Source organism: Cavia porcellus, unplaced genomic scaffold, assembly GCF_034190915.1.
Source record: "Cavia porcellus strain 051 isolate PalLab524CR breed Dunkin Hartley unplaced genomic scaffold, mCavPor4.1 scaffold_16, whole genome shotgun sequence".
Taxonomy (NCBI): domain Eukaryota; kingdom Metazoa; phylum Chordata; class Mammalia; order Rodentia; family Caviidae; genus Cavia; species Cavia porcellus.
Window position 1 is genome coordinate 9,316,538 of NW_026947499.1, and position 23,881 is coordinate 9,340,418.

At 53.7% G+C, this 23,881-nt stretch overlaps 1 protein-coding gene across 11 annotated transcripts in view; it reads left to right on the plus strand.

The window, feature by feature from the left end:
• The window catches only part of Cux2 (cut like homeobox 2), a 232,764-nt gene that overhangs the window by 201,429 nt on the left and 7,454 nt on the right, over nucleotides 1-23,881 (plus strand). For 9 of the 11 annotated variants that reach the window (XM_063225614.1, XM_063225615.1, XM_063225617.1 and 6 more), the window contains 14 exons: nucleotides 1,365-1,473; nucleotides 3,239-3,315; nucleotides 3,983-4,049; nucleotides 4,924-4,972; nucleotides 10,627-10,731; nucleotides 12,881-13,072; nucleotides 13,165-13,223; nucleotides 13,827-13,875; nucleotides 13,950-14,070; nucleotides 14,673-15,341; nucleotides 15,721-15,822; nucleotides 19,449-20,224; nucleotides 20,681-20,840; nucleotides 22,735-23,004. In XM_063225614.1, coding sequence (XP_063081684.1) covers nucleotides 1,365-1,473; nucleotides 3,239-3,315; nucleotides 3,983-4,049; nucleotides 4,924-4,972; nucleotides 10,627-10,731; nucleotides 12,881-13,072; nucleotides 13,165-13,223; nucleotides 13,827-13,875; nucleotides 13,950-14,070; nucleotides 14,673-15,341; nucleotides 15,721-15,822; nucleotides 19,449-20,224; nucleotides 20,681-20,840; nucleotides 22,735-23,004 — 2,805 coding nt within the window. Of the gene's footprint in view, nucleotides 1-1,364; nucleotides 1,474-3,238; nucleotides 3,316-3,436; nucleotides 3,512-3,982; nucleotides 4,050-4,923; nucleotides 4,973-10,626; nucleotides 10,732-12,880; nucleotides 13,073-13,164; nucleotides 13,224-13,826; nucleotides 13,876-13,949; nucleotides 14,071-14,672; nucleotides 15,342-15,720; nucleotides 15,823-19,448; nucleotides 20,225-20,680; nucleotides 20,841-22,734; nucleotides 23,005-23,881 lie in introns of those variants that run through there. The other 2 variants (XM_063225616.1, XM_063225625.1) reach the window with 2 other exon arrangements.

Below are 23,881 nucleotides of genomic sequence, written 5' to 3' on the forward strand. Positions count from 1 at the left end.
GGGTGTAATAACAGTATACTCACTGCATGTCATAAAATGGCCTGCCAAACAGGGGGACTGCATGGATCACAGTGCTCTTTCTATAGCAGCCATGCAACTATAGCAAAACTAAAAATAGCACTTAGATATACACTTATTGTTGTTTTTTGGTGGGTTTTTTTTTTTTGGTCATAGTGATACTAGGGACCCAGGACCTTACACATGCCAGGCAAGCACTCTACCACTGAGCCACATCCCCAGCTACTTTTTATGTTTTATTTTGAGACAGGATCTCGCAAAGTTGCCCAGGCTGGCTTTGAACTTGTGATCCACCTACTTCAGCCTGTCAAGTAACTGGGATTACAGGTGTGTGCCACTGTGCCCAACACAGTAATAAACATTTTTGAAAGAATGATGAACAAATCCAACCTGGTACTCACCTTGGGTGGATAATGCAGAGGGGGCTGAGGTGGGGAGCAGTACAAGGAAGGCCTCGTGACCACTCCATTGCTGATTGTTGTGGGGCTGCATCAGGCCCTGTTCTGGCCCTCCTGGGTGCCATTCCTCATAAGGTCATGCTGAGTAAAGGAAGTGACCCAACAGGACCCTGTCTAGAACAGGCAAGTCCATAGAGACAGCAGATTGGTGGTCAGAGGGTCTAGGGAAGGGAAAATGAACAGTTCTTTAAGCCAGGGACAGTGGTACATACTTTTAATTCCTCTATTCAGGAGGCTGAAACAGGAGGATCATAAGTTCAAGGCCAGCTTGGACAGCTTGGCAAGACCCTGCCTCAAAATTCTTAAAAGCCTGGGGAAGTAGCTGAGTGGTAGAACACTTGCCTAGCATGTGCAGGGCTCTGGGTTCCATCTCCAGAACAACAGAAGAAAAGCTGGGTGTGGTGGCACACGTCTATAATCCCAGCACTTGGGAAGCTGAGGCAGGGGAACCACTGTGAGTTCAAGAGTAGCTACATAGTGAATAGGACAGACTGAGCTACATAATGAGGCCCTGTCTCAAAGAAATAAAAATGAAAGAAAGAAAGACTTAGTAGATATAAAGAAGTAACAATGGTCTAGAATTAGCAGTGATGATTACACAATATCACAAATATACTGAATGTCACTTTTAAAGGATTTTATGTATATTTTATCACAATTTTTAAATGAAGCCAAGGAGACTCAAGTGGGCCAAAGAATTTCCCAGGGGTGCTGTCCAGCGCTGGCATGGTGGGAACTCAACCCATGCATGTGCCAACTGCCAGCTGGTGGGTACTAATGCCTGCCGCTCTGGGAATCCATATTAACCCATCGACTGCTCTAGTTTGTAGAAACTTCTCTGCCTGTCATGTTGCTCTTGGCAATGGGTGTTCCTTTTTCTCCCTGCAGAGCAGAAAGAAGGGCCCACGCTGACCGAGGGGACCCGCCTCCCGGGTGGTGCCGGGAAAGCCCTCCTGACCGAAACCTTGCTGCAGAGAAATGAGGCCGAGAAACAAAAGTGAGGATGGAGGGAGGGCTGGTCCACTGTTGCCGGCCTGGCCGGGAGCCAGAGGGGGCAGGTCTCCTGCAGCTGCAGGTGCAAGGGGGACCTGGTAAGGGCTTTGCAGTCCAGCCGGCCCAGATGTGAGTCCCCCTACAGGGGCTCAGTGACTGGTCCTGGGGGACTCACATCATTCTTCTGAGCCTCAGTTTCCCCATCTGGAAAATAGAGACAAGGCTAATAATGATTATACTAACGCCTCAGTGAAACAGAACCAGTAGAATTTTTTTTAAAAAGTTTGGATGAAGTATTTTGAGGGGCCAGGGAGACCTGCCTGGCAAGGATAAGGTTCTGACTTCAGTAACTCAGTCATAGGCTGGAGACTGGCAAATCTGAAATTGGTAAATCAGATGGACACTGCCTGGAAACACAGCTGCTGAGCCCTGGAGGCCGGCTTTCTTTTTCTTCAGCTTGCTCCTGAGACCTTCAGCTGATTGGTTGAGGTTCCTTCACACTAGCAGAGATCGTCACATAAAGTCAGCCGAGTGTTGACAGTAGTCGCACCTGTTAAGGCTGCTCCACAGAGACACCCACACATGTGGCTGAGTAACTGGTGGCACTGTGTAGACCCCTAATACTGACCTGCCCCGTGGCCTTCGCTCCCAGCCTGCTGCAGAAACAAAATGAGCCAGGCGAGGTGGAGCGTGTCTGTAATCCCAGCACTTGAGAGGCTGAGACAGAAGCATTACCGTGAGTTTAAGGCCAGCCTGGGCTACACAGTGAGTTTAAGGCCCTGTCTCAAAAAACAAATGAACAAAATAATGGAGTAAGTCAGGCCTGAGGAGTTAGGGTATAGTCGGCACCTAACAGTGCAGGAGAAGTCACTTCCGGGGGCTCAGGTGTTTCATAGGTCACTGCATTTATCTTTTCATCCACTCATCCATCACCCTGCACCGTCCTGGAGCCACCTATTCTGCACCAGGGCCTGTTCAAGGCACTGGGGACACATCTGTGACCAAATAGCACTTTTTCTTAGTGAGGAAGACACAGGCATAAAGAAGATAATGTGCTGAGGAATTATTGGCACTGTGAAGAAACACAAAGCGGAGAAGGCTGGTACAGGGTACAGTGCCAGCTGCAGACAGAGTTGGGAGGGACCAGGCGAGGGTGGCCCCCAGGTAGGGCATTGCAGGCAGAGCGCGCAGCCTCAGCAGAGGTCATGAGGCAGGAGCGCGGAGGGGAGGGAAGGAGGTGAAGTCAGAATTAGAGGAACTTCCCCATCACAGCTGAGCCAGGCAGTGCCAGGTGCCCCTTCCTTCCTGCCAGCATCCTCTATCTGCTGAGAGGCTCCGGCCTTACTGAGCCAGCTGAATGTCCAAGTCCCTGCCACAGACTGGAGAGGGCGTGCCCTTGTTAAAAATCAGTAATCATAGTTGTGTGGATTTATTTCTGGGCTCTCGATTCCATTTATTTGGAACTGAGATTGGAACAGAAACGTTAACTAGTTAACATGGAGGAAAGAGCATCTCACGGTTCATGACACCCTCTGAGGCAGAGCCTGCCAGAAACCCCATTTCACAGGTGAGGAAACTGAGACCCAGAGAGGCGAGGCTTTGGAGTAAGTTCTTGGTTCCACAAGTCCTGACGGGACTTACTTACCATGATGGGGCCACATAACTGGTCAGATAGCAGGATAGCCAGGGCCCCCTAAAGACAGGTGCAGTCATGGGGCAGGTGAGGCCGATCCAGGGCCCAGGCAAGGTCCACCCCCATCTCTCTGCAGGGGCCTCCAAGAAGTACAAATCACTCTGGCAGCCAGACTGGGGGAGGCAGAGGAGAAAATTAAGGTGCTGCATTCAGGTATGTGCATGGCCCACAGGTGGGGGTGGGGGTTCATGTGGACGTGGACACAGTGGGTTGCCAAGTTCAGGGGTTCTAGAACAAGAAGGGTATAAAGAGCGGGGAGAGAAGGGGACCTTGCCCAGCAGAGTCCCAGCCTCCATCTCGAGGCCATGTCACTGGGACCAAATAGGGCAGCACACGTGATGCCTGTCAGGTACCAACAGGGGCCCAGGGCAGGACAAGGTCAGAGCATTGGGCAGAACCAGCGGGCACCACTGTGTGGATCTGATTGGCCCCATGTGGCCATCCTCTGATTTTCCCAGAGTGCTCAAAGAGCTGGGATTATGCAAGGTGCTTATTCACGGGACACTGTGAGCCTGTGGGCCTTGTCATTCTGCCCTGCCCCTCCACCTGCCAGGTCAGAGCTTCGGTGGGCAAGTGACAGCCCTGCCAGGGGATGGACGGCCAGGCCAGGGGACAGACAGCATCCCCAGCCCCATCCCAGAGGCCCTGAGATTTTTAGACTCAGAGATGCACCTGCCCTGTCTACCAGGCACCGCAGGTCCCTCCACTATTGAGACCCTCCTGAGTAGGACCCCCACAACCTGTCACCACAATCACCTCCAGGGAGACTCAGCCCATTCCCACCATGGGGTGGCGGCCTCATCTGGCTTCTTACTTACAGCGTTAAAAGCCACGCAGACCGAGCTAATAGAGCTGCGGAGGAAATACGATGAGGAGGCAGCATCCAAGTAAGTGAGCGTCCTGCTGGGGCGCCTCCTCCCTCTGTTCCCCACTCTTCCCCCACTGAATCTCTGCCTGAGACCCCCATTTAACTAAGCAGCTCTGCTCCCCACCCCCACAGGTACACAGCTGTCCCCTCTGCTGCCCCATCCCACATCACAAGCCATAAATAACAATGTGGGTCTCCAAACCACTGGGGCAGGGAGCCCCCCCTCCCCTGCCCCCGGGGCCAAGTAATGTCCCATGAATTACACTGGGCTACCTTTCTTCGGGTTCCAAAATACCACTCCTTCCATAAACATTCAGTGAGCACCTACTGTTTATCCAGTGCTGTGCTGGGGCCCCAGGGAGAAAGATTAGAATACGAGTCTGCCCTCAGGCTGAGCGGGGACAAGCAGTAACTAACTGAGAGGGATTAACCCATCCTCCAGGACAGGAGTGAGCACCTACTGGATGCTCACCGCTGCTCTCAGCACATGGCAAATGCTGCATGGGGAAGAACCGGGGCTCACGGGGTACCGAGAACAGAGGGAGGAGGCACCCTCCTGATCCAGGGAGGACTCATCAGGTGGCTCTTGGAGTGAGGACCACAGAAGACTGTTGTGCCGAGAGAGCCCCCAAGCATGCATGGAGCATGTGTGGCTCCTGGGGTGGCCAGAGGGGAGCTGGGCTGCTCTCTAGACGCAGAGACCCCAGGGAGGTATGGGGAGGGGGGCAGAGGCCTTGGCGGTGACAGGAGGCCAGGGTATCTAAGGTGTGGGAGCGTGGCAGCCTCCTCAGCACCCCATTGTGAGGCTCAAGTTCAGCCAGAGGCTGGGTGTCAAGGCCAGGGACCTGGTGGCTGCCGGAAGCTCCCCTCAGGGCCTCACCTCTGTGTCTCAGGGCAGATGAAGTCGGCTTGATCATGACCAACCTGGAGAAAGCTAACCAGGTGAGGGGCCTTCGATGGGGTTGGGGTGGCGGGCAGCCAAGGGAAGGGGACCTGTGTGCCATGTGTCTGGGAAGGCTGGGAGAGCCCAGGGTGAGCTCCCAGGCAGGACTGCATGGGGTGGACAATGCAGACAGACACTGAAACGGCCCAGACTGCAGGGGGCAGAAAGATGTCCTGAGACACAGAGGGGCCCACAGAATAAACCAGCCACTGTAGAGGGAGGCTGTCCATGCCACAGGAGCAGCCAGCTGCCCTTCCTGGGGCAGGTGGCTTCCCTGGGGGCTTTTGATGGCAGGAATTGGGGTCAGGGAGAAACCCTGAGATCCCAGCCCACTAGGGCAAGTTCCTAGGCTGAGCTGTGACCGCCCTGGTATCTCTAGCCTAGAGGAAGAGGCTGGGCCAGTGGCAGAAGTTGCCCCAGACGCTGCCCTGCCCCTGCCTTCCTGCTCCATCCCAGCCAGAGTGAGCACCATGTACACCCTCAGCCCTCTCCAGATCCCTGTCCCCAAGACCCAGCCTGGTCCCAAGTCCCTGCCTCCCCAGGCTTCAGACATTGCCAAGTGATGGGCAGAGCCTGGACAGGTTTTGAAAGGAAGCAGCTGTGGCTGTTCAGATCCAGTTTGGAGTCTCATGTGCCCCCCACATCTGTCCTCAGTTCCCCGCAATGCCAGCAGCTGGGTGTGTGGCCAAGTGCAACCACCAGAGTCTCAGGTGGGGTGCACTTGCCTGGTGTGCAGGCTGACACTGGGACGAGGCATCTGCCACTTTCCTGGGGGCCTCTTGGAGGAGGAGCTTTTGAGGCAGGGGAAGCTGCAGAGAAGCCTTGGAGGGGAAGATTGGTTCCAAGTCCTGATCCCCACAGGAAGCTACCAGAAGATGCTCTCAGGGCACTGTGTGCCACTGGGCCCCTGGGCTGAGCTAGTGCCAAGGCCCCTGGAACCCATCGCTGCTGCCCACAGGAGCAGTGTCCCTTAGGAGGGGCAGGAAGTCCAAAGAAGGGCAGCCCGAGTGGCCGTGGCAACACCCACAGTGGTGCCCCGGGCTTTGCACCTGTATGTTTTGAAATCACCATGACATGGGTCCCAATTTCTACAAGTTGAATGCATTTTAGCTCAGTTTCTAAAATAACTAACTCATTTACATATTTCCAAACTCAAGACCCACAGGGACATTAGGAAGCCCAAGCCTCTAGTTCCCACCTTGCAGCAACCTCTTTACTTTCAGGGTTCTCTCTCCAGTGGCAACCCGTGCCCAGGCCCATTTTAGTCTCTCACTTTTGTTCTGTTTTGGTTTAGTTTTTTAATAATCATTATCACTATATTATTTTATCACTGTGTTGTTTTATCACTATTATTGATAGTGAAAATTATCTTTTATCTTTATTTGTTTATTTGTGGTGCTAGGGATTGAACCCAGAACCTCACAGGTGCTAGGCAAGCACTGTACCACTGAGTTATATGCCCAGCCAGGTTTGGGTTTTTTGGGACAGGGTCTCACTCGGTAGCCCAGGCTGGCTTCAAACTCAGGACGACCCTCCTCCCTCAGCTTCCTGAGTGCCGGGACTACAGGCTTGTGCCACCACACCTGGTCCATTTCAGCTTCTTTCTCCTCCTCTTCCGCCTCTTTTTCTTCTTCTCCTCCCTTTCTTCCCCCTCCTTTCCGCTTCATCCTCCTCCTCTTCTCCCCTTCCCTGTTCTCCTCCTCCTCCTCCTCCTCCTCCTTTCCTCATCCTTCGGTTTTCCTGTTTCATGCTTGTTTCACAGGGTCATACCCAGGACCTTCGTACTGAGCTGCATCCTCAGCCCTTTGCGTTTTTTAATTTGAGACAAGGCCTCACTAAGTCACTAAAACTTGCAGTTCTCCTGGCCCAGCCTCCTGGAATTGTGGGATCGCAAGTGTGTCACCAAGCCTGGCTTTAACCTCCTTAAAGCAATGCTGTACAGGCCACCCTGAACCTCCCCTCTGCCGTGTGTCTCCTGGAGCTCCATCTGAGGCCCCATAGGGCCCAGCCCCACCCTCTGATCTGCACCTATGCAGTGTCCAGCGTGTCGATGTACCGCCATCCAGGCCAGGGGATGGCAACCTTCTGTAGCATGTTAGAGAGTAAATATTTTCAACTTTGCAATCCACATGTGACTGTCACAGTCACCTTTGCCATTGCAGTATGAAAACATAGGCCACATCTACCAAATAAAAAAGGTAAGCTGGGCATGGTGGTACATGCTTGAAATCCCAGCACTTGGGAGGCTGAAACAGGAGGTTTGCTGCATGTTGAAGGTCAGCCTGGACTAAGTAGTGAGTCCAAGGCTGGCCCAAACTACAGAGGAACACCCTGTCTCAAAAAAAGAAAAAAGAGAAAAGAAAGCATAGCCCACATGTAAATGAACAAGCAGAAACAGGTGCCAATAAAATTTTATTTATATGAATAAGCAGCAGTGTAATTTACTGCCCACTGGTGGCGCAGTCTCCTGCTAATGTACATGTGCAATAGATATTCCAGGCTTCCCCTGTCACAGTCAGAACTCCTCTCGGGTTCACAGTCAGTACTTCCACAAATAGCCTCGCACAGGTAGCATTTCACACAAGTGCAAGCTAATGTGCAGAGCGAATCCTCAAAGCGGAACTGCTGCGCAAGGGTCTGCATCTGTGATCTGGCACGCGTGCCGGACTGCTCTGCGTGGGGCTATGCCCACTTCCCCTTCAGTGCGTGTTAGAAGGCCCATTGCTCAAGGACTGTACCGGGATCACTTGTCCTCAGACTTGCACATTCTTGCCTACCAGGTAGGCTTCTTAAAAAGATCTTACAGCCAGGTATGCTTGTGCACACCTGTAAACCCAGCAGTCAGGAGGCTGAGGCAGAAAGATTGCCCCAAGTTCAAGGCCAGCCTGGGCCACATCATGAGTTCAGGGCTAACCTGAACTATATAACAAAACCTTGTCTCAAAAGCAAAAAATAAAATAAAATTTAGAGTAGCTTGAATAAGAGGCAGTTTTAATATTCTTCCTTTCTTCTTTTCTTTCTTTCTTTGTTTCTTTCCTTCTTTTTTTTTTTTTTTTGTACCAGAAATTGAACTCAGGATCTTGTGCTTTGTCTTTTTTATTTCTGAAACAAGGTCTTACTGTGTAGTTCAGGCAGGCCTTGAACTCTCTATGTGGCCCAGGTTGGCCTGAAGCTCATAGCAATCCTCCTGCCTCAGCCTCCCAGGTACTGGGATTACAGGCATGTGGCCCTCACTGGCTCTTTATTCTAAATATAAAATTAAAAACCTACTCATAGATATGCTCAGAGAAGAAAATAAATGTCACCATGTTAGGTTTTCAGTACCTGTGGTTATTGTCCAAGTATGACCACAAGGATTGTGGACACAGAGGAACCCCAGTATCACGACAAAATAGTCACCATGCCAGTTTTCCCAGCTGGCATCCCTGGGATGACCAAATGAGGAGCCAGTGTCATCCGAGGTATACTGGAGGATACCCTCGGCGAACACCTCCACATACAAATCTGGACATTACATTGGAGAGACATCTTCTGGCAGAATGCGGGAAAGAATCTTTCTCCCAGCTATCATGGGGCATGGGGGGGCAGGGACCCTGAGTTCTAGCCTTGGGCTGTAGATACATCTCTCCACGGAAGATGAGACTCCAGCTTTAAACCCCAGCTCACAAGCCATGGGATGTGGGTGTCTTCAGACCTGGCCTCCTCCGCTCTTGGAATGTAGACCTGCGCCTCCAGGAAGGGACAGCACCCTGCAGCCCTCGCTGGCTCATCAGCCTAGAGCTCGGGTCCAGCCTCGTTGTTGCTTTTCTTTCTCCTCCTCCTCCTCCTCCTTCTCCTCCTCTTCCTCCTCCTCTTCCTCTTCCTCCTCCTCCTCCTCTTCCTCCGTCCTCTGCTTCTCCCTCCAGTGGCACATATAGACTGCAGGCCCTTGTGGACACCAGGACAAGTGTTCCACCTCACAGCTATATCCCCTGCCCCATTTTTTTCTTTTAGTCCAGATCCTGTTATATTCACATTTGCTCAGAAAATCCTAACCAAAAAAACAAAACCTAACATAAAAACCTTTTCTCTTTAGTAGGGCATGGTTGTACACGTCTATAATCCCAGCACTCGGGAGGCTGAGGCAGAAGGATCATGGCAAGTTTGAGACCAGCCTGGGCTACAAAGTGAGCTCAAGGCCGCCTGAACTGCATAGCAAGACCCTATCTCAAAAAGACAAAAAAATAAATAAACCAAAAAAATAAAAACCTTTTCTCCACAGCCCCACACACCCTAAAATTCTTCCCAAAACAAAACTGATTTGAACCATTTCTAGAAAAAGGCAGGGGGTGGGTCAGTAACAAATTAAACAGTTGAAATGGAAAACATGGCGTGAGTGGGTGCCTATGTGCACACAGTGGGCCTCAGAGTCTGATGGTCAAGGGCAGGACGCTGTTCAGCATGATCACCATGCCCTCCTGCACCACCTGTAATTCAGCGTAGAGCACCTGCCCTACATAAGGCCTAGGTCCCATCTCCAGCACCACAGAAAACATTTTAACCATGCCTTTGTGATTTTTCAAGTGATGGATTAAGTAATGTATCCTGACGATACTAGTAAAGTAAGCCAATTATAGACCCATTTGTGTTACATGTATTTTACCTAAACCACTTAATCTGCAAAACAACCCCAGAAAATAGCTGTTTTTACAATCCCTGTTACAAATAGGGAAACTGAGGCTAGAGAAAGTCTCTTAACCCAAGGTTGCATAACCAGGCAGTTGTGAGGATTTGACTTCAGACTTCTCTCCTAAGCCACAGGCTACATTAACACTTGGGTGATTCCTTCCAAATTTTAAAAATTTTTTCTGTTTATTTTGTTTTGAGACAGTCTCATTGTGTAGTTCATGCTGGCTTTGACCTCACTGTGTAGCCCAGGTTGTCTTCGAAGTCTTGGCAATCCTCCTGCCTCAGCCTCCTAAGTGCTGGGATTACAGGTGTGCGCCACCATGCTCAGCTAGAAAATTTTGAAATAAAACTAGCCTCTTTTTTTTTGTAGCAAGGATCGACTCAGGAGCACTGTACTACTGAGCTGTATCCCTTTCCCTTTTCAGTTTTGTTTGTTTTGAGATAGGGTCTCACTAAATTGCCCAAATTGCTCTCTAATTTGGTGATCCTCTTGCCTCAGCCTCCTGAGTAGCCAGGATTACAGGTGTGTGCAACCATGCCTAGCTGTGTTCTGGTTTTTACTGCTCAGGACCCTTTTGACATTCATTGCCTCAGTTTCACAACAGGGAAACAGATTGGGATGGGAGTGACGTGCTCAGGGTCCTCCTGCAGCTGGTGAGCTGGGAAGCACTTGTGCAGACATCCCGTACTGTGTCTGGAGCCCCAAAACGTTGCCCAGCCAGGGCTCAAGTTACAGCGTAGCAACCAGAATCCTGGAGATGGCCGAAAACTTGCCACCCCTCACTCCATAGCCCCTCCTTCCTGCCCGCGGCAGAGGGGAGGGGCAAACGTTCTGGCTCCTCTCGGGGTGCCCTGTCCCCTGTCCCCTGGGCTCAGGAGTGAGCTGAGTGCTGGGACAGGTCTTGGCGGGGCCAAGTCTGGGGCAGATGTCCTGAAATAGGGCCGCAGCCCCCTCACCCCTTCTGTGCACCCCTTCTCCTCCCAGCGCGCAGAGGCCGCCCAGCGGGAAGTGGAGAGTCTCCGGGAGCAGCTCGCCTCGGTCAACAGCTCCATCCGCCTGGCCTGCTGCTCCCCGCAGGCACCCAGCGGGGTAAGGATGGGACCCAGGAAGGACATGTTTCCGGTAGAGACGTTTTATAGTTTTAGGGTTGGTTGTGTGTATCTCTGCAGTCGCGAGCACCTAGATGCCAGGGTCGGAACACGGTGACCTGTAGTTGTTGAGGCTCCAGCTTCCATAAGCCCCTGTTTAACCGGAAGTCTAGTATCTTCCTTGGGAGTTTTGCCTCAGCCCTACCGGCCCGAAACCGCCGGGATCTCTCAGACCAGAGGTCATTCTGGTCGCCGCAGGAAGGCGGGGCAGTGTGGCGGAGCCGTCCTGGTGGCTGCCACGAGATGGCGCTAGTGGGCCGGGGCCTTGCACAGCTTGATTGCCCAGAACCCAGAGGCCAGGCTGGTTCCCAGCCTGCATATCATAGTGTGAAGTTTCTCACCACTGCTCAGCCCTAGGTCCCCAAAACCTGCAGAATGACTCCAGCAGGGTCTTCCACCCCAATCACACGCTGTGCAGAAAAACCTCAGTCATCAGTCCTGAGATCTGAGTGTTCCTCCTGATGATTTGGCCCTTTGGGGTCCTGCTATCATTTCGATTTTTGATACAGGTTCTCCCTGTGTAGTCCAGACTGGCCTTGAACTCACAGTGATCCTCCTGCCTCAATCTCCCTAGTGCAGGGATTTTAGGTGTGTGCCACCATATCCAGCCCTGCTTTCCTTTTTTGACAAAGGACTTTGGTCAAAGGCACCGCATTGAACCCCTCTGCTGTTGTTAATGGTCTCCATCGCTGCTCCAGAGAGCCTGGGGTTCCCTGTGTAAACCAGGCAGCCTTCCTTTCCGGATCACTGTACACTGAGGCTGAGCCTCACAATCCCTCCCGCAGAGTGATCTGCAGTCTCCACCTGGGAAGCCTTCTTCATCCTGCCCGAATCCAGGCTCAGGCCTCCATGTGTCTCTTTGTGGATTGGAGTGCGTATGTGTGCGTGGGTGTGGGTGTGAACGTGTGTAATCGTGTGCGTGTGTGCTTACCACTTTTGGACGTGTGACCATCCTTTATTGGAGTGTGCCTCAGCTTCCTTATCCATGCAGATACCATCTGCTTCTGGGGTTACCAGAGGACCACTGTGGAGCTCCCCAAATGGTGCCCTGCTCCTAGTCCATGCTTGGCACCTTTGATCATCTTCTCATGAGACCACATGTCCTCTTTGACCTAAAACACGTGTGTCTTCTTGATGCCTGCGCATTTCCACGTGTGCCTGTGAGTGTGAGCAGCCAGGGATGCACGCCTTGTCCGTCTGTCAGCGTGTCTGTGTCTCCGCAGACGGGTGTGTGTCCATGCACCCGGCTGGCTGCGCCGCACAGAAGGAGCTGTGAGTGAGAGCAGAGGGTGGGCAGGGCTCCGGGGGATGCCTCAGAGAGGAATTTACCAGTGGCTCTTAATTAACCCCCTTGGAGCCCAGCAAGTGCTGTGCTAATCAGCCGCGGGGAGCTGGGCTGGTTTGGGAGGTGAGCTTTTCCGAGCACAACAGTGGCGCTCGATGCTAATTAATTTAATGTATTAATGGCATCCGCTTCCTGTTTTAATTGGCATTTATCTCCATGGAAGAAAACTGAGGTTGGTAGTGGTGGGTTTTGTGTGCATGTGTGTGTGTATGTGTGTGCGTGTGCTTTAGTGCTTTATAAGTGTATTTGGAGCTGAGTGTGAGACTGGCCGACTTGAGGTCCCTCTAACAGTAACTTCTCCATCTTCACCTGGGGCAAAGGGGCCATTCCATAAAGCTTGGAGAAGCCACAGGGTTGGGGGTTATCAGCAAATAGACGAAGGAACCGTCCTTGGTGTGGCCTGTGGCAGCGAGGTCACTTGTCTAGCCCTAAGGGTCCCAAACAGGAATGTCACCTGGGGTGAGACCTGGGCTAACTTGCACCTGGAACTTTTGTCCAAGATGTTCCCTCTGCTGCAGGCACTCAGGGCCAGGTCTGGCTCTCTGCCTCCCTTTGTGGTGGCTCTTTATTAACAAAGTTTTCCATTGCCACGAGGCATACCTGAGAGGTGACTTAGGCTCGATGAAGTGTCAGTGTGAACTCAGCCTGTGCCAGCATCCAGACCCACATACACAACCTTCCGTTCTACTTGGGATTTGGGGGAGGCCGGCCAGCACAGCCCCTCAAAGTCCCACTCTGCCCTCAGGAGAAGGTGGGCTTCGCACTGTGCTCAGGGCCTCGGCTGGAGGCGGCCCTGGCCTCCAAGGACAGGGAGATCCTGCGGCTGCTGAAGGATGCACAGCACCTCCGCAACTCACTGCAGGAGCTGGAGGAGGCCTCGGCCAGCCAGATCGCCGACCTGGAGCGGCAGCTCACAGCCAAGTCTGAGGCCATAGAGGCAGGTCCTGGGGGAGGAGACGGGCGGGTCCCCAGGTGGAGAGGCGGCCCTGAAGCCCAGGGCCAGCCCCACACTCTGGGTTTCACTTCCAGAAGCTGGAAGAAAAGCTCCAGGCCCAGTCTGACTACGAGGAGATTAAGACAGAGCTGAGGTACAGGCTCTCCGACCCCCTCCCTCCCTCTCTACCTCCTGGCGGCTGCTCGGATGCTGTCTACCCCCATCAACACCTGTCGGCAGGGTCATGCCAGGTGGCTCTCTTGTCACAGGTGTGGTAACCAGGGACTGACGTTCCATGGGGTCAGTCAAGATGCAGCTGCCTGCAGGGACATGGCATGCGTTAGCAAACCTGGACTCCAGGTGTATGACTGCATGGGGCAGCCACATGGTCAGTGCTTGGTATCCACGGGGCACCACAGCCAGGACAACCAAGGATGCCAGAACCTTCAGATGCCAGAGTCCCTTACAGGACACATCCTCCTGGGGACTGGAACCCCTTCAGATTCCTTATGGCTCCTAATACAAAGTCTGCACCCCAGCTTCTTCACAGGGATTCATGCAGTCCTCAGCACAGCTCGAGGCAAATTCAAGTTTTGTTTGTTGAAATTTTTGGAAGCTTTCTTTTTCCAAATGTTTTCCATCCATGATGGATACAGGGGGCTGCCCTCTGCCTGAGCGGTTAGGGGTCAGTGCCTCTGGTGAGGCCTCTCCTCAGGCCTGGGGCCTGCCTGACTTCAGGTCTCCACTTTTTCCCCAGCATCCTTAAAGCCATGAAGCTGGCCTCCAGCACCTGCGGCCTGCCCCAGGTGAGCATCCCTGCCATTGTCTCTGTCCCCAAGGGCAGGGTGCCCCCCACCTCCTGCCAGCCACGACCCCTCAGCCCTGCTTCCTGTCTCCTCAGGGCATGGCCAAGCCCGAGGACTCCCTGCTCATGGCGAAGGAGGCCTTCTTCCCCACGCAGAAGTTCCTTCTGGAGAAGCCCAGCCTCCTGGCCAGCCCTGGTAGGGGAGGGGGGATGAGCTCAGGGTGCGGGCAGTAGGGGGTCCCTGGCACCGAGGACCACCGCCTCCCATGAGTCAGGAGAGCCGCAGGGCAAGGGGGTGCCCACTGATTAGCACCGCTGTGTGCCAGTGGTGCAGTATGCGCAGTCAGGCAGTGAGGAGTCAGGACTCCCTGTCCCAGGTTAACTGCTGGGCCCCAGCTCACGAGCAAAGACCCATGGCGGGAGGACCTCCCGCAGCCACACATCCCTGAGATGGGGGAGGGTTTCGAGAACTTGGGGTGCCTGTCCTTGCTGGCACTTCCAGCCACTGGACACCCACCGCCATACCCCCCCCCCGTCTCTGTCCCCTCTACCGCTCTTTCTCTGAGCTGCTGTCTCCCGTGTGTGTCCTTCTGTCTTTCACTTCCTCTGTCTCCTTTTGTCTCTCACCCCCCCCCACGCTTCTGTCTCTCCTACTATCTCTGTCTCTCTCTTTATCTCTGCCCCTCTCTCACATTACCTCCTTTCTGTTTGTGTCCCTTTCTTCCTGGTTACTTTCCTTCCTGGTCCCTGCATCACGGTCCACCTCTCTGTCCTTGCCTGTCTGTCTTGGCATTCTAGAGGAGGACCCATCAGAAGACGACTCCATCAAGGATTCGCTGGGTGCCGAACCACCCTACCCCTCCCCACAGCAGCTCCCACCTCCGCCGGGGCCTGAAGACCCCCTGTCCCCCAGCCCTGGGCAGCCCCTGCTGGCCTCCGGCCTTGGGCCTGATGGCCCACGGACTTTCTCGCTGTCCCCCTTCCCCAGCCTGGCCTCAGGGGAGAGACTGGCCGGGGATGCGCTGCTGCCCAAGCACGTGATGCCCCCGGCTGCCTTCAAGGGGGAGGCAGGCAGCCTGCTGGTGTTCCCGCCAGCCTTCTACAGCACCAAGCCCCCTGCAGCCCCCGCCACCCCAGCACCTGGCCCCGAGCCCCCCGGACCCCCTGAGCAAGCAGATGGCGTCGGGGGCAGCACAGCGGCCGCCGGGGCAGAGGAGGAGCAGCTGGACACGGCGGAGATCGCCTTCCAGGTGAAGGAGCAGCTGCTCAAGCACAACATCGGGCAGCGGGTGTTTGGCCACTACGTGCTGGGGCTGTCGCAGGGCTCAGTCAGCGAGATTCTGGCCAGGCCCAAGCCCTGGCGCAAGCTCACAGTGAAGGGCAAGGAGCCCTTCATCAAGATGAAGCAGTTCCTGTCGGATGAACAGAACGTGCTGGCCCTGCGGACCATCCAGGTGCGGCAGCGAGGTGAGTGTTGCCTGGACCTCGTGGCTGCCACCACCACCCAGCCGGGGCAGGTGATTTTGCCTCCTTGTGCCTCAGTTTCCCCATGTGACAGCCCCTGGGGGTCCTAAGGATGAAATGGGTGCCAAGCACTGAACACAGCACCTAGCAGTAGTACCTGCCTGAGAACTGCCAGCAAAGGGAGTCGTCACCACCACTACCATTGCCACCATTGTTTACGAGTGTTATCTCAGGCCCGAGTCACCGCACAGGCACAGAGTCCACAGCCCCACCACACACTGCGGCTGGCCCTCATCCTGGCACCAGAGCCCCTCACATCCAGCTATGGGACAGACCACCCTGCCAGGCCTGCGACAGATGCCCTCTTCCTTGCCTCCCCCAGGCAGCATCACCCCAAGAATCCGCACGCCGGAGACAGGCTCAGACGATGCTATCAAGAGCATCCTGGAACAGGCCAAGAAGGAGATCGAGTCGCAGAAAGGGGGTGAGTGTGACCTCGGCCAGTGCAGCCTCCTCGTCTGCTTCCACCCACCCCAGGGACTTCCACGCATTGAGAACCTCGAGAGGCCAGGGGATCTCTCCAGGTCACACACATGGTCACAGAGCCCTTCCGTGGCCCCCTGCTGCTACTCCTGCACCACTCCAGGCTCTGACGTGAAAGCCTATAGTGCGTCACACCAGCCCTGGGCGCCTGTGCGGTTCCCTGTGTCTCTGATGCCATCCTCACCCGGAAACCTTTACCTTAACCCAGGTGTCACCTCCTCCAGGAAGCCCCTGTCCCTGTCCAGGTGGACCGAATGCTGCCCCTTCTTGGTCCTCCCATAATGATCCATAATGCTTGGTGCTGTGAAGTCAGATTGACCACAAACGCTGGCCCTGTATTAGTCATGTGACCGTGGACAAGTTACTTACCTCTCTCTACCTGCATCTCCTCATCCTCAACATGGGGCAGCGTTAGTACTGCTGCTTTCTGAAGTGAGATTATGCCTGGCAAGCGGGAGTTGTCACCCGGCAGGTGCACCACTAAGATTGGTCCAGCCCATGTTCTCCTTACTGCCTCTCTCGTTACAACTGCAGTCTCCAGCAACTCTGTTGGGGGGGGGGGCTGTCCCTTACCCTGTCTGGGGCTTGTTACAGCCAGGGACCAGTTTAACCTGCACAGCATAGCGCAGCGCAAAGTAGACCTCAGCCGGGAAGCTGGGCACTGGGTTTTGCAGTGTCTACTGCCCCCTGGTGGCTGCTTGGAGCAAGTGTCCTGATTTCCCAGCCACTTGCTCCGAGGATCACAGATGTTCCCCTAGGACCCGCCCTCTTCCTGTTTACAACAGTGACAGATTTGCAGGGCACCGTGGTCACACCTGTAATTCAACCATTTAGGAGGCGGAGGCAGGAGGATTGCAGCTTACTCTGGATAGACTGGTCTGGGCTACATAATCCAAGGCCAGCCTGAACTACATGGCAAGACCTGTCTAAAAAATCAAATCAACAACAACAAAAAACAGTGACACACACTAGAAACAACTTACACTTTCAGCATTATATAACACAGATAATACCTCCTCTGACTGCATATGCAGTCAGTAAACGTGGAAGGGTTGTGTTGTGTGTTTTGTTTTGTCTTTGTGAGGTTTTTTGGTTTGGTTTGGTTTTTTGAGTACTGGGGATTGAACCTAGGGCCTATGCACTGAGCTATAGCCCCAGTCACTGGTTTTGTTGTTGCTGTTGCTTTTAGTGTTTGTTTGTTTTTTGAGACAGATTCTTGCTAAGGCATTAAATTGCCCAAAGTGAGCTCAAATTTGTGAGCCTCCTGCCTCAGCCTCCCAGAATGCTGTAACCACAGACATTTGCTACCACACCAGGCTGAGATGGATGAACTTCTTAATGACAGGAGAAATTGCATGCCTGTAACCCCAGCTTTTGGGAGGCTGAGAGGAAAATCAAAGGCCAGCCTTGCCTGCATAGTAAGATCTTGTCTCAAAGAATCAAAATGAAACTGTTTTTAAAAAAAAAATTAAAATGATAGGATAAATCACTCGTGTTGGTTCTCATTAGGCACAAACCAAGCCCTTTCCCCATATAAGTACGATCATATGATGCATGTGGTATGTGAACCACACCTGAAGAAAACCATTCAGATATTTTAGGTAGTTGCCTTGGGAAGAAGATGATTAGGGAGTCTCATCCCACCCTTCTCATGCTTTCTTTGCAGTGTGTGTGTGTATGTGTCCCTGTTCACCACAGTAAGCATATGTGGCCTTTTTAAATTGAACTTATAGAAAATTAAGGTAAGTCAGGCCTAGTGGCATACTGACAATCTCAGCACTCTGAAAAGCTGAGGCAGGAGGGTCAGTTATAAGTTTGAGTGTACAACTTGGTGACTTAGCAGGACCTTGTCTCAACATCAGAAAATAAAGGAGAATTGATTTCAAAATTGTTAACTCTGTGTGTGTGTGTGAACAGAGATCAAATCCAGAGTTACCCTACCATCAACGTACATCTCTACTCTTTTATACTTTTTCTTTTTGAGACAAGGGCTCATGACTTTCCCAGGTGAGACTCAAACTCCTCCCACCACAGCCTTCCAAGTGCATGTGCCACTGTGCCTGGCAAGCGTTAACAATTTTATATCCAGCTGTGGTGGGGCACACTTGCAGTCCCAGCACTTGAGAGGCTGAGGCAGGAGGGTCACCACGAATTCAAGACCAGCCTGAACTACATGGCAAGACCCTGTTTCAAAACCAGAGACAAAAAATTAAAGATGCAATTCAGTGACACTGAATACAGTATGATATTATGCAATCATCACTTCTTAACTACAGAACTCTCTCACCCCAAAAAGACACCCCGACCCTGTGGGTACTTCCCATTCCCCCTCCCTAGTCCCTGGCAGCCCCTAATCTACATCTCGCTTTTGTGTGTTGGAACACCTGCCTGGAAGTGAGATCTTGGATCAGGGTCCTTGTGTGTTGGCTGTTCTTACTTAGTGCCTTGTTCTCAGGGTTTCTAGGTCATAGCGTAGATCAGTGCTGCTGTGTTCCCTTTTATAACTAAATAATGTTCCATTGCTGGATCCCGGATTGTGGGACCCAGGAGGACAAGCTGCCTTAGGGTTGTCCACGTGGTTGTCTTTTCTCAGGCACAGATTCATCTGTCCTTAGTTGGTGACACTGCTGTGGTAGCTCTCTGCACATCCTTCCTCTGTTGTGTGTTTATACGTTCATTTTTCTTCTTCTTCTTTGTGTGTGTGTGTGTGTGTGTGTGTGTGTGTGTGTGTGTGTCTTTTTCCTTTTTATCGGTACCGGGGATCGAACTGATGACTGCCGTTGAGCTAAATCCTCAGCCCGTTCGTTTTTCTTTCATTCATTTGTATAACAGAATGAACGCTGAGAGCCTACAGCCCAACCCAAGATTTGTAAAACTCCTGAGCTTTTAGAAAAAACTCTAGCTTAGCCAACCCTGCCTGCTCTCCCAAAAATACCTTCATTCTAAAATGTTTTCATTGCTCCATTGTGTTTTCCATTTATTTAAAAAAAATTGTTGATTAAATCACACATTGTTTATTTTGCTTTTTTGGCACTTTCTAGAAGACATGCTCATCGTGACCATGTGTCATTTTCAGTGTGGCGCAGGGGTGGTTTTACAGATTGGTTCTCTTTTCCCCGCTGTATAGTATTCCACAAACTGGCCATCATTTATTATCTTTTCTTCTACCCATGGGCATTGGATTTGTACCGTTATTTTGCTTCACTTTTTGTATAAAAGTGTAGGAGAATCTGTTACTGCAGTATTTCTTGTCTTTGCACATTTGCATAGTTACATCACAGCATCTGTAAAGGACACACAGGAGCCATAATTTACTTAATCCCCAATTTTGTGCTTGCTTTGGATTTATTTTGAGGTAGGGTCTGCTAAGCAGTTCAGGCTGGGCTTCAGCTCTGGTGATCCACCTGCCTCGGCCTCGCTGAGTGCTGGAGTTACAGGCGTGCATCGCCGTGCTGGGCAATCCCCAGTTGGTGGCCAGAAGTTGCCTCCACATCCTGCTGGCCTGAACACTGACGCCAGGAACCTCCTTGCCTGACGGGGCCCCCTCCACCCTGCCATCCCACACAGGCGAGCCCAAGAATTCCGCGGCGCCCTTGAGCGTGGCCAACGGCGGCACGGCGGCAGCCAGCACCTCGGAGGACGCCATCAAGAACATCCTGGAGCAGGCGCGCCGCGAGATGCAGGCCCAGCAGCAGGCCCTGCTGGAGATGGAGACCGGGCCCCGAGGCCGCTCCGTGCCCCCCTCGCCCCCCGAGCAGCGGCCGTCGCTGGCGGCCGGGAGCCAGAACGGGGCCCCGGCCTTCGTCAAGCAGGAGGACGGCGCAGGCGGCGGGGCCACCAGCAGCAGCGCCACGCAGACGCCGCTCACCGTGCTGTCCCCCGCCGCCTTCGTGCAGAGCATCATCCGCAAGGTCAAGTCCGAGATCGGCGACGCCGGCTACTTCGACCACCACTGGGCCTCGGACCGCGGCCTGCTCGGCCGCCCCTACGCCTCCGTGTCGCCCTCGCTGTCCTCCTCCTCCTCCAGCTACTCCGGCCAGCCCAACGGGCGCGCCTGGCCCCGCGCCGACGAGGCCCCCGGGCCGCTGGAGGACGAGGCAGCGGCCGAGGACGAGGCGCCCCGGGCCGGCGAGCTCAAGGCGGAGGGCGCCGAGGCGGGCGGCGGGCGGCTGGCCTACTACCCGGCCTACGTGCCGCGCGCGCTCAAGCCCACCGTGCCGCCGCTCACGCCCGAGCAGTACGAGCTGTACATGTACCGCGAGGTGGACACGCTGGAGCTCACGCGCCAGGTCAAGGAGAAGCTGGCCAAGAACGGCATCTGCCAGCGCATCTTCGGCGAGAAGGTGAGGGGTGGGACCGTACCCCTCTCGCCTCCGCACCCTCCGGGCCCCCACCCCAGCACACAGCCACAGAAGCCTCAGGGCTCCCACCGAGGGTCTTCGGTGGGTTCTGCCAGGTCGGTGCGCTGCACTGTTCAGGCTTGAACTCGTGATCCTCCTGCCTCAGCCTCTCAGAACGCAGGGATTCCAGGGTTGTGCCACATTGGACCCAGCTCTCAGCTACTATTAATTTTAAGGGTCACTGTTGCCCGTAGCAGAGGAACAGACAAAGCATCAGGAAGCTCAGAGGAGGGAGAAGGGACCCAAGAGGGAGGCGGGAGGACTTCCTGAAGGAGGCCCAGAGGGGCTGTGAGGTATGGGGCAGGTCCTGGGCTGGAGACGCAGTGCAGCATGTGGCAGACTCCTGGGGTGCCAGGAAAGCCAAGGCTCAGGGGCCTGCTTCCTGCCCTGCTGTCCCAGGTGCTGGGCCTGTCGCAGGGCAGTGTGAGCGACATGCTGTCCCGGCCGAAGCCATGGAGCAAGCTGACACAGAAGGGGCGGGAGCCCTTCATCCGCATGCAGCTGTGGCTCTCAGACCAGCTCGGCCAGGCCGCAGGCCAGCAGCCCAGCGCCTCCCAGGGTGAGTAGGGCAGCCCAGGACTGCGGAGAGCCCGCACCGGGCAATGGTGCTGGTGTCCGACTGTGCGCCCCACACGCGTCCCTCTGTCTGCCCTCACCACGCTGGCTGTGTCCTACTGTCCGGGGGGCCCTGTTCCATCTTTCTCTCCACCAGAAGGATGCTTCCTCTTCCTGTGAGGGTTCGTGGAGCCCTGGTTTTATGCCTCTAGGGGTGCCAAGATGCCCAGGGAAGACAGGGAAAATATTTTGCCCAATTTTGGGGATTGATCCAAGCCCTTTTCCCTAAAGATCTGTTTTGCAGCCTCAGAATTCTCCTCAGCACCCCTATTCCCCATTCGTTAATGATGGCAGGGGACAGAGGAGCCCGAGCTTTGCAGGCGTGGGGAAACTGAGGCTTGGAAAGTTGACCAAAGTCACAGCGTGGAGGGTGGGAGGCCAGCTCCCTCCTGCCCTGATGACCTGCACTGCGATGAGGCCAGTGGCTATGGAAGAGCCCGTCTGAGCTGCCCACTGGGACCAGGGAAGGGAAGGACCTGGAGTGCCAGTTCCTGAGCCTAGCCTCAGTTTCCCGCCCTGGAAAGTTTCCCGCCCATGAGATAAAACCACAATTTAGAGTTGCAGAAATGAGGCAGATTGGCAGGGTGTAGTGACAGAGTTGCGGACAAGAAACCTAATGTCAAGTAACAAAAGTCCAAGTCCCAGGTGCCAGTGTGGACTGTAGCAGTTCCACCGATGGACAAGAACTCCCTTTGATCCCCTTCCATCTACAAGAGCGCACCTTTGCTGTCCTTGCCACCTGCAAGTGGGGAAGGGCGGGCTGGCCCCTGCCGGGTTTAACTTAGTTCATTTCTGTTGGTTGAGCTTGTAGATCATCACCAACCACCAAGTTCCTTTCCATGCTTACTGTTGCATTTGACGAAAGGGTTGAAACAGAGCAGCGAATTCCCTGTTCGCAACACCCACCTTCGGCTCCTATTCCATTGCTCTTGGGGAGCTGGGTGGCCACAATGTGTCCCTTCACCCGCTGCTCAGCAAGTGCAGCTTCCCTCAGGTTCTGCGAGGCGCTGGTTCCAGGGTTACCAGAAGGCACAGGTGCTTGGCCCCTCTGCAGTGTACTGTGGTATTTCCCAGTACATCCCCCATTACCGTACATCACCTCTAGTGACTCAGATTTCCTCATGCAAGGTAAATGCTGTGTAAATAGTTGGCATGTTGTATCATCTAGAGGACAGTGAGGAGAAAAAGGTCTGCACCTATCCAGTACAGACAGTTTTTGTTGTTGTCCCTGTTGTTTTCACAGTCTCGCTGTGCAGTTCAGGCTGACCTTGAACTCATGGTGGTCCTCCTGCCTCAGCCTCCTGAGTTCTGGGATTATAGACAAACACTACCGTGCCAGGCTAACACATTTTTTTTTAATCGGTACCGGGGATCGAACTCACGACCGCCTGCTTGCAAGGCAGGTGCTTATGCTGCTGAGCTAAATCCCTAGCAAGGCTAACGCTTTTGATGAGTGGTTGTTTGAATATCTGAATATGGAACCTCAGAATGCAGAGTCCATCTGAAGAGTCCCAAGAAACACAGAAATGTACTATGATTCAGTAGTATTATATAACCCACCATCTATAGTCACCCTAAAAATGTCCTTTGTATATGTTCCATATATGAGCTCTACTGAAAGTGGCTGTTTCCCCTTCGTGGCTAATAAGCAGCTCATGGACACACACTTGGAGCCTGCGTGAGTGTCCTGGGATGGTCCCTTCCTGGGATGTCACTGTGGTGGTTGCAGAATGGGTTGGTGCCAACTCTTGGCTCTAACCAGCTGCCTGCCTCTCATCAAACTGTGTGTCCCTGCTGGGTGGCGCTGACCCTTTTCTGCCTCTTCATGTGATCCACAGCCAGTCCCACAGAGCCCAGGTCCTCGCCGTCACCACCTCCAAGCCCCACAGAGCCTGAGAAGATCTCCCAGGAGCCTCTGAGCCTGTCGCTGGAGAGCAGCAAGGAGAACCAGCAGCCAGAGGTCCGCTCTGGCTCCATGCTGAGTGGGAAGATGTACTCGGGCGGCCAAGCCACAGGGGGCATCCAGGAGATTGTGGCCATGTCCCCAGAGCTGGACACATACTCCATCACCAAGAGGGTCAAGGAGGTCCTCACGGACAACAACCTAGGTACGGGCGGAGGGGTCAGGTGTGCTGCCTCCCGCCCTAGGTGCCCCTGCTTGTCTCAGAACGTGACCCGGGGTGCCCACTCTTCCAACCTGGGGGTGCCGCCAGCCCTGGGCATCCAGGAGTCTGCACAAGGGCTCTGACTCTAAACCTGACCTTGGTCCCTGTAATGGGACGAAAAGGTGAAGGCGGTCTGATGCTAGCTGGACTTCTCACCCCACAGCTCTCAGAAGCCCAGTGCTTGAACTGTGGAGACACAGAGAAATCTGCTACAGGGCTCTCCCTCCCTCCCGCTCTCTCCTTCCCTTCTTCCCTTTCTCTTTCTCTCTCTCTCAAACTCCTCTGTGTCACATATGTAAAGCTTTTCTCTCAAAGGGATGCATGGAAGCTCCCAATTTTTCACTATAATTTTTTTTGATACTGGGAATCAAACTCACAACCTTGCACTTGCCAGGCAGGCATTGTGCTACTAAGCTATATCTGCAGCTATAATTTCTGTTATTGTCTTGGTTAGTTTTCTCTTATTGCTGGGACAGAATACCTGACTTCCAGAATTAAGGGGGAAAAAAGGTTTATTTAACTCACAATTTGTAGAGGTTTGAGTCTGTTGTCTGCCAGTCCCAAGGCAGGGTGGCATGGCACAAGGCAAAAGTTCATGGTGACAGAAGACAACAAAAGCAACAAGAGCAGAAAAGGGGCAAAAAGCAGCAGAAGAAAGGAACACGAGAGAAGACTCTGTCCCTGCTCACTGAGGGGCAGGGGTAGCACTGACGCCCATAATCCCGGCCCTCGACAGTGAGTCAGTCACAAACTCCAGATTCAGCCACCGCCAAAAAGCACCCCCTCCATGCCTACATGAGGCTTTGGGGTATCATCTAGA